This window comes from Papio anubis, chromosome 14, assembly GCF_008728515.1.
Source record: "Papio anubis isolate 15944 chromosome 14, Panubis1.0, whole genome shotgun sequence".
NCBI classification, from domain to species: Eukaryota; Metazoa; Chordata; class Mammalia; order Primates; family Cercopithecidae; genus Papio; species Papio anubis.
This window is the reverse complement of record NC_044989.1, coordinates 90,819,669-90,829,113: the sequence shown is the minus strand read 5'-3', so window position 1 is coordinate 90,829,113 and position 9,445 is coordinate 90,819,669. Positions and strand designations below refer to the sequence as shown.

The following is a 9,445-nucleotide window of genomic DNA, read 5'->3' as shown; positions in this document are numbered from 1 at the left end:
GCCCAAAGATTTTCTTGTATGTTATTTTCTAAAGGTTTTATAGTCTTATGCTTTATATTTAAATCTATGATCCATTTTCCACTTAGAGTTCATTTTTCTACAAGGTGTAAGGTTTAGATCAAGATTCTTTTTTTTTTTTTTTTGCCAGTAGATATCCAACTGCTCCAGCACTGCTACTTGAAAGCGATCCTTTATTGAATTACTTTTGCACTTCTGTCAAAAATCAGATGGCCATAGGCCAGGTGCAGTGGCTCACACCTGTAATCCCTGCACTTTGAGAGGCTGAAGTGGGATGATTGCTTGAGCCTACGAATTTGAGACCAGCCTGGGCAACAGACCCAGACCCCGTCTCTACTAAAAAAATTAGCCAGGCATGGTGGTGTGCGCCTGTAGTCCCAGCTCCCTAGGAGGCTGAGGTGGGAGGATCATCTGAGCCTGGGAGTCAAGGCTGCAGTGAGCCGTGATCGCACCACTGCTTTCCAGCCGGAGTGACAGGGTTTAAATCAGATGGCCATACATACTTGTGCGGGGCTAATTTATTTTTTCTTATTTCATTTTTATCTCCATTGTTGGCTCATTAACCCTACCCTCATTTTCATTTCTTGTTGTTTCTTTTAAAATTTCTAGTGTAAATCTTTAGACTTGTCGCACTTTTATGTAATATTCTATCATTTCACAGGTAGTAGAACAACTTAGCAACAGCACACACTTTCCTGTCTCTTGGCCTTTGTGCTATTTTTGTCATAAGGGTTATATTGACTATATCTGGAGATCTTGATTTCATATACCATATTTCCATTTTTCTTTGAACTGAGGGCTTGCTTCAGTGTTTCTAAGCTTACTTAGGTGAGACCAGAGCAGCCATTAGGGCTAATTTTGCCTCACTAGAGAGGCAGTATCTTTGAGTAGTTTATCCAGTGCACAGTGATGGTCTCCTCTGTGGCTGGGGGTGGAACATGGACAACTGCAAGCTCTAGGGATTGCTCTGCCTGCACCTTCCTGGTGGTTCCCTTGGCCTCCAGGAGTGTATTCACAGACATGCTGTGTGCTACACGTGCAGGAAACCCTCTGCAGGCCTGTGTCATGCTACTCTCTGGTACCCTGCCTTACAAACTCTAGCTGCCTTGGCCTCTCCAAATTCTCAACTTTGTCCCAACTCAGGGATACCCCTGGGCTGTGTAGCCTGGAAACTAACTCTCCAGACATAAGCCGGGCCACTAGTGTCACTTCATTTGTCTCCTTTCTCTTGGGGACCACTGTGCTACAATGCTTGTTTCCAGTGTCTGAACTCTGTTGTCTCCTATTTTGTCCAGATTATTTAGTTGTTGGTGTTGGAAGGATAAATCCACTATCTATGACATCACCACACCCAGGTAACTTCTGTACTTTTTGTAGAGACAGAATTTCACCATGTTGCCCAGGCTGGTCTCAAACTCCTGGGCTCAAGCAGTCTGTCCACCTCGGTTTCCCAAAGTGCTGGGATTTACAGGGATGAGCCACCGCACTTGGCCTATGTTTCTAATGCAGAAGCCACCACCATATGCCACACTTGTGACTCTTTCCCATATCTGTTGTAGTAAAAGAGGCTGCAGGCCTGTAATCTCAGCACTTTGCGAGGCTGACATGGGCGGATCATGAGGTCAGGACTTCCAGACCAGCCTGGCCAATATGGTGGAACCCCATCTCTACTAAAAATACAAAAACTAGCCGGGCGTGGTGCACACGCCTGTAGTCTCAGCTATTCGGGAGGCTGAGGCAGAAGAATCACTTGAACCCGGGAGTGGAGGTTGCAGTGAGCTGAGATTGTGCCACTGTACTCCAGCCTGGGTGACAGAGCGAGATGCCGTCTCAAAAAATAAACAAGTAACAATAAAAGAGGCTGCAATACATGACACATTGGCAGTACCAACTCCTGCCTGGTGGATGACATCCATCTTTAGACATCCCCACTCCAGGGTTGCTGGGGGTCCATTACCATTGTTGACACTTCTTCAGGTTATGATGTTATCATCAGTCCCAGTGCTATCAGTCAACTCTACACTCCTAGGTAGTTCTTCAATCTACAGTTGACCCTTAAATAATGCAGTAGAAAATCCACATATAACTTTTGACTCCCCCAAAACTTAACTACTAATAGCCTGCTGTTGATCTGAAGTCTTACTGATGACATAAACAGTAGATTAACACATATTTTGTATGATATATGCATTATATACTGTATTCTTGCAATAGTAAACTAGAGAGAAAGTGTTAAGGAAATTGTAAGGAAGAGAAAATATACTATTCATTAAGTGGAAGTGGATCATCATAAAGGCGTCCACCCTTGTCCTCTTCACATTGAGTAGGCTGAGGAGGAGGAAGGGGGGTTGGTCTTGCTGTCTCAGAGTGACAGAGGCAGAAGAAAATCCAAGTATAAGTGGATCAGTACACTTTAAATCCATCTTGTTCAAGGGTCAACTGTAAACTGTTTTATTTAATGGGCAACCCACGCACCCAAGTGGTTATAAGTGGTACTACAAAATGTATTATAAAAATACTGTAGCTTTTTAAATTTGAGACAGAATCATGCTCTGTCATCCAGGCTGGAGTGCAGCGGTGTGATCTCGGCTCACTACAACCTCCGCAGCAATTCTCGTGCCTCAGCCTCCTGAGTAGCTGGGACTGCAGGCACCTGCCACCATGCCTGGCTAATTTTGTGTATTTTTTGTAGAGACAGGGTTTTGCCATATCTCTACTCCTGGCTGGTCTCCAACTCCTGACTTCCAGCGATCCGCCCACCTCGACCTCCCAAAGTGCTGGAATTACAGGCGTGAGCCACTGCACCCAGCTGAACACAATCTTTACCTTCCATGTACTGATTTATGTCTTTGTAACTGCCATCCACCTAAAATGTACAAAACCAAACTGTAATTCTACTGTCTCAGGCACACTTTCTCAGGACCTGTGTTTCCCAGGCCATGGTCACTCATATTGGCTCAAAACAAACCTCTTCAAGACATTTCAGTTTGGTTTTTCTGTTAACAGGTGGTTGATTTTTCCTAGTTCTTTAATGAGATCCCTAGAAACCGGGTTTAAGACAATTGAACTTCTTTTTTGCTTTCGTGGTCAGATAAGAAAATTTCAGAAACTCCCTCCCTGTGTACCTGTGGGCATCCCCACCCCCACACACCAACAAGAAAGGTTAGACAGATCTTCTGAGGTAGCTTCTAAGGCCTTTCAGTATGTCAAAATGCATCTTTGGGGTATCCGTTTCTGAGTAGCAACAAAGGAACGGGGTGGGTTAAGATTTCATTCTCCCAGTAGAGGAAAATCTAGGGATTCAGTCTACATTTGAAGCCAAAAACAGTTATCTGACTCCTTCCAGAGCCTTTAAATGTTGATCCCCTCCCCTCTTCTCCCACCAAACATACACTTGGAAGTTTAAGAAGAATGGAGGGATCTCAAGGTGTAAAGCTTTCTGTGCCTATGGCAGATTCAGATGACCAGTGCTGGTCCTCGGATGTCAAATGCCAACCAGGGTAGCTCATGGTTACAGCCTCCCGTAGAGCTCTCACTTATCCAGAACTCCTGAGGCTCCAAGCTCAGTATCAAACTGTTCACTTGCACTATGTCCTCTATGAGGTCACTGTCATCATCATCATTTTACAGACACACTGAGACTCCAAGTGGTCGTTACTAGTTCACAGTCAAGTAGCTCTCGTTCATCTTCTCATTCATCTTCAACTCTATGATTAACTGCAAAGTGTTCTGCTCATTTTGACTACAGTCTTGAAAGATCTGCAAACTAAATGGCAGGACTGATGCTCAGTTCTCTGACCAGGGGATATCCAGTCTTTTAAGTGGGGAAACTCACGCCCATGTCTAACCTCACACTTTTAAGACAGATGAGAAGGAAGGGGGAAATGTTACTACACTAGGAGGAATTAATTACAAAGAGAGGAAGTAACTGGCTTGATAGTCTCATGGAGTCGGGATTAAACACCATGTCTGTCCTGGCCTACACTAAGGGATGGAGGAACGTCTGGGTCACCCAGGCTGAGTAAATACGAGGCGCAAGCCGAATTAGTTCGGCTCTTGGTTTGACTCCCTCTTCCCTTCTGTTCCAAGCGCTCGCATGAACCAGGGTGCCAGGAGGACTATCAGCGTCAGCGCAAGGCCGATGGTGGCAGCGTGGCGTTAGGAATCAGGCCCCCTATCCCTGAGTCCAACAGCCTACCGCCACAGCACCCAACCAAAATGGGAACAACATGTTGAGACGCCGCAGCAACAGCAGCCGCTTCCCACCACCTCCAGTCGGAGATTTGGAGCGCTTGTGTCTGCGGCTCAATCCCGTGAGGTGCGGCGCAGCTCAGCGGCGCATTCTCTTTGGAGCGGAGGCACCACCGTACTTTCCATCGCTTACTTCCGTTGAACCCCGAGCGCTGCCATGGCAAGCCGGAAATAGGGATAAATCTAGCCAGAAGAGGGCGGAAGTGGCTACTCAGGGCGTCGCCATGACGAGTCGGGACCGGAAGAAGAGGTGGGGCGCCGCCATGACAGATTAGTCCTAAAGGGAACCGGTTGTTAGTTCAATTGGCTACCGGAAAAAAACAGGCTGGGCTGGGCGCCGCCATGACAACCGATACCGGAAAAGGCGGGTCGTTCCCCCGGACAGACCTACGCCGGCAAAAGTCTCGAGATGTGAGTAGTGAGAGCGCCTACCGTATACGTGCGGCCGCTCCCCTTCTCTTACCCAGTGATCTAGACCTAGTCTAGGACCTCCGGAATTAGGACCAGCCTCCCTCCTTCTTGGAGATCTGACCCTCAGGATTCAGCGCCTTCCCTCACGAGTTACAACCCTCCGCATGCCCAAGCCCCGCCCTCTAAGCGTTTAGGCCCCGCCCCCTCTCGCAGCAGCTTAGGACTTCGGTCCAGTCACTCTTCACCCAAGCTCTGCCCCCAGTACCCCTGGTCCGGCCCTTCACACCGAAATCCTAAGACTACAGACCTATTTAGGGACCTCTAGGACTCCTACACCTGTCCTCAGAGCTCCAGATTCCTCCCCCTTGATCACCAAACTTTACCTATTGACCCTTCCAGATCTGCCCAGGACCCCAGTCCTCACCTATAGGGTCCATAGACTTGTTCCTAGACCACTCTGACCTTGCCCAGGATTCCCAGAGCACCAACCTCATCCAGGGCTTCCAGACCTCATGCCCCTGGGACTTGAGTCCCGCACCACGGCCTCAGGTTTCATCTTGAAGACTCTTTGGCTAAGACACTCTTCCCCAGGACCTGAGACCCCACCTCCTGAACCTCTAAACCTCACTTTTAGAATCCCCAAACCCATTTAGGGCTCTCAAGCTCTCTCCCTGGAATTCTAGATCTTACTTCTAAGTCCATAAGTCTTCTCTGCATGATCCTCAGGCCTACTGGGGGATGCCTGGATTTCAAGGCCTGTCTTCTAGGACCCAGAAGGCCTACCTTAGATTAATCAGACCTTGTTTTAGAACCTCCACTCTCTCCCGAGAAGCTCCCCTTCTGCTTTACAAGCCCCAGGGCTAGGCCTCACCTCTACACTTCTTTGGCCCCATCTCAGGATCCTTCAGACTCCCACATCTGCCCTGAACGCCTAGTCCTACTTCAGATCCAGACCAGAACTCCCTTTCTTTGCCAAGCACCATAGCTCATGCCTGTAATCCTAGCACTTTGGGAGGTCTAAGCGGGAGGATCACTTGAACTGAGGGGTTCAATACCAGCCTGGGCAACATAGCAAGACCCTGTCTCTACAAAACATAAAAAATTAGCTGGGCATGGTGGCTTATGCCTGTGGTCCCAGCTACTTAGGAGGTTGAGGCAGGAAGATCACTTGAATCCAGGAGTTGGTGGCTACAGTGAGCTATGATCATGCCACTGCACTCCAGCCTGGGCCACAGTGAGACCCTGTCTCTAAAAAATAAAAAAAAAAAAAGATTCCCTCGCTTGCCTGCTGCCTGGAATGATCCTCAGCCCATCCTGTCCCACAGGCAGGCAGCTCTGGAGGTCACCGCTCGCTACTGTGGCCGGGAGTTGGAGCAGTATGGCCAGTGTGTGGCGGCCAAGCCGGAATCCTGGCAGCGGGACTGTCACTACCTTAAGATGAGCATTGCCCAATGCACATCCTCCCAGTGAGTGTGGGCAAGTATGAGACAGTGTGGGGGGTGGGCAGTGGGGTGGGAATCTCTCAGAGGCTGAACTGCCCTACCCCCACAGCCCAATCATCCGCCAGATCCGCCAGGCCTGTGCTCAGCCTTTTGAGGCCTTCGAGGAGTGTCTTCGACAGAACGAGGCAGCTGTGGGCAACTGTGCGGAGCATATGCGCCGCTTCCTGCAGTGCGCTGAGCAGGTGCAGCCACCACGTTCACCTACAACTGTGGAGGTAAGAGGGGCTCATCTCGGTTCATCTCTTTTCTCCACAACATCCCCTTCATCCTTCTGATTGTTCAGGGTAAAGACTTAGGAGTCATCCTCAGCCCCACCCCACCACCACACAGGCCTTTGCCATGCATCCAGAATCCAGAACATCATCACTTCTTGCCCCATATAGCCCCTGCTTTAATCCACCACCACCCACACCCTCCCCCTCCATGTTGAGCATGTTAGGACTGAAATCTGGTCTCATTACACCTATGCTTAAATCTCTCCAGTGGCTTTGCGTCACATTGAGAATAAAATTCCAGGTCGTTGCTGGGTTCTCTGTGTTCTTCCCTAGGCTGACTTCATCCACCTCCTCCCTCACCCTCTCTCTCCCACTACTCTTCATCTGCAACTGGAGAGGGGCTGGGCTGAGGTGGCCAAAAAAAAGCTCACTCTTTTAAATGTATCTAATATGTAAGCCAGATATACAGTATATCTGTGATATGTAAGTTTCATGGTTGGGCAATTAGAACAAAAGTCTAAAATGACTCCTTGAGGAGAGGCAGTAATGGGAAAACGTTGAAAAATGCTCTTTTAGATGTTTACTTCCCTCCTCACTGGACTATGAGCTCCAAAGGTGAAAGTCACATCTTTCCCCAGCCCCTCTGAGCACCCTCTCCTGGGGCCTTCTCTCTGCCCCTGCAGCCCTGTCTTCTCTCTTGGGTCACCAGGCCATCCTTCTCTTGGGCCCCATGCTTCATCTTGACCTTCCAGTCGTTCTTGGTGATCATCCTAGACTGATCTCAGAGGAAATCTGACCATGTTCTGCTTCTACTTACAAACCTTTCCATGGTTCTCACTTCCACCAACCCAAGTCTTAATGCCAGCACAGCCCACAGGGCCCTGTGGGATGCAGTCCCTGCAACCCATGGTCCCACCTCTTCCCACTTTCCCCCTTAAGCTCTATGTTCCAGCCCCAGTGAACATGCAGTTACTCAAGTGCACATCTCTGCTGCTTTTGTCCAGCTGTTTCCTTCTGCCGGGACTGCCCTTCCTAATCCATCTCCTGGCTGATTCCTATTCCAGCTTAGATGGCACCTCTCTCAGAAAACCTCCCTGATGTCCCACCCACTCCCCTCCCCTGTCTTCGAGTTCTCAAGGTCCCTGTGCCCCTCCATCAAGGCTCATATCCTATGCCTGTGTCAGGGGAGCTGTTGGCTGAAGATTGGGGCGATGCCCTTCTTACCAGGCCCTATAGGCATTAATTATTTTTGTAAGGCAGGGATAAGTGATGAGTTCAGAGCCCAAGGGCAGAAACTGCGATTCCTGAGAGCCAGAAGAAACTTACTTCTCAGAAAACATTACCTAACGATCACATACTGTTCTCAGTCAGCTGTTGGGGACATTTCTCTCTCAAGCTTTTTTGGGCATATGAACAGTGAAGACTCCATCCTATCTTAGAGCCATTTGCGGCTTCCCTCCCTGGACCAGCAACCAGCCTCTCCCTGTTCTCCCTGTGGCCACCCCTGCCCTGACAGTCTTCTCTTCCCTGGCAGCCAAAGGAGCTTTTAAAAATGGGAATTAGGGCCGGGCGCGGTGGCACATGCCTGTAATCCCAGCACTTGGGGAGGCTGAGGTGGGTGGATCACCTGAGGTCAGGAGTTCGAGACCAGCCTGGCCAACATGATGAAACCCCATCTCTACTGAAAATACAAAATATTAGCCAGGCGTGGTGGCAGGTACCTGTAATCCCAGCTACTAGGGAGGCTGAGGCAGGAGAATTGCTTGAACCCAGGAGGCAGAGATTGCAGTGAGCCAAGATTGCACCATTGCACTCTAGCCTGGGCGATAGAGCGAGACTCTGTCTTCCAAAAAAACACAGAAAACAAAAAACAAACAAGAAAAAAAACCAGGGGATTAGGTCAGATCTTTCCCCTTTAAAACCTTCTTGTGGCTTTCCAGTGTACTCAGAGTAACTACAATCAGCTCCTCCTCATCATCCCATCTTTCCTGGGGATGGCATCCCAGTTAACAATTTTTCCTTCCTAGGTAGGGGCAGTGAGATGTGGGCCTCCCATGTTGTCTGGTCTACACAGTAGCGAACACAAACATTCTCATCTCCTACAGCATGGCTTACAGACTTTACAGAATGTCCCATGTTTTTGTGGCTGACAATTTAAGTGGTACATGTCCCTCCCTTTCCACACACACCTCTGCTCTTTACCCTGATTAAATTTTCTTCATAGAATTTCTCCAGTGTTAACATATTTGTTTTCTGTCTCTCCCTGCTTGAGTCAGAGAGTGCTGCCTGCTGGGTACTCGGCAGGTGCTCTGTAAATACAGCAGAATGGCGCCTTCCCTGCCCGCCATGACACTTCACCACAGCTGACGTTTTCACATGGCTCAGGGCCAAGGTCATTGCCTGACACCCTTCTCCCTGCAGACTGTGGGCTCTGCAGGGCCTCCCTCTGTGGTGTCTACATAGGTTCCCCAGGCTGGGCACAGAGGAGGTGCTACTAGTTGTTGATGTGCTTTCTCCACAGGCAAAGCCACTTCCTGCCTCCTGAGGACTCCTCTGACTGCAGGAAAACTGGACATGAATGACTGCCCCCAACCCCCCTCCCCTGCAGAGTGACCAGATGGAGTCCCGAGCCCTGGCCATGGGCCTGGCTTTCCTGGATGTCAGGACTTCCAATAAATAAAGACTGTGTATACTGGGCTTTGACTCCTGCCATCCATACCTGAGAGGGCCCTAGGAGAGCTGGCTGGGCAGAGTCATCTGTTCCCCCGCTTCACCGGGTGTGCCAAGGAAGCGCCTGGGAAGAGCAGGACACTGCAGCTGTGCCCCAGGGTTGAGACTACCCTGGCCTCCCTTGTGAACTCTGCCACACAGCTGTTTCCTGACTCATGCTCCGTGCATGGGGGAAAGACCCTCGCTCCTTTCTACTCTAGCATTCCCCAACTTGTTACATATATATATATATATATATATTTTAAAGACAGGGTCTTGCTGTGTTGCCCAGGCTGGAGCACAGTGGTGCGATGATAGCTCACTGCAGCCTTCTGGGCT

General features: G+C 49.4%; 1 protein-coding gene across 2 annotated transcripts; it reads left to right on the top strand.

Annotated features, from left to right (window-relative positions):
- Nucleotides 1–3,012: 3,012 nt before the first annotated feature.
- CHCHD5 (coiled-coil-helix-coiled-coil-helix domain containing 5) lies at nucleotides 3,013–9,094 on the top strand. Of its 2 annotated transcripts, none has more exons than XM_009184957.4 (4): nucleotides 3,013–4,680; nucleotides 6,010–6,146; nucleotides 6,232–6,397; nucleotides 8,919–9,094. In XM_009184957.4, the coding sequence occupies exons 1-4, from the start codon at nucleotides 4,612–4,614 to the stop codon at nucleotides 8,940–8,942; spliced, it is 396 nt and encodes a 131-aa protein (XP_009183221.1). In that variant the 5' UTR covers nucleotides 3,013–4,611; the 3' UTR covers nucleotides 8,943–9,094. The 2 variants fall into 2 exon arrangements, with proteins under 2 accessions (XP_009183221.1, XP_003909187.1); XM_003909138.5 differs by having other exon boundaries at nucleotides 6,006–6,146.
- Nucleotides 9,095–9,445: the final 351 nt, after the last annotated feature.

Bases quoted from the DNA above. Each gene is read 5' to 3' on its own strand.
- CHCHD5 (XM_009184957.4), top strand. From the start codon at position 4,612: ATGACAACCGATACCGGAAAAGGCGGGTCGTTCCCCCGGACAGACCTA. The intron at 4,681-6,009 runs GTGAGTAGTGAG...TCCCACAGGCAG, and splicing joins GCCGGCAAAAGTCTCGAGAT to GCAGCTCTGGAGGTCACCGC. The intron at 6,398-8,918 runs GTAAGAGGGGCT...CTTTCTCCACAG, and splicing joins GTTCACCTACAACTGTGGAG to GCAAAGCCACTTCCTGCCTC.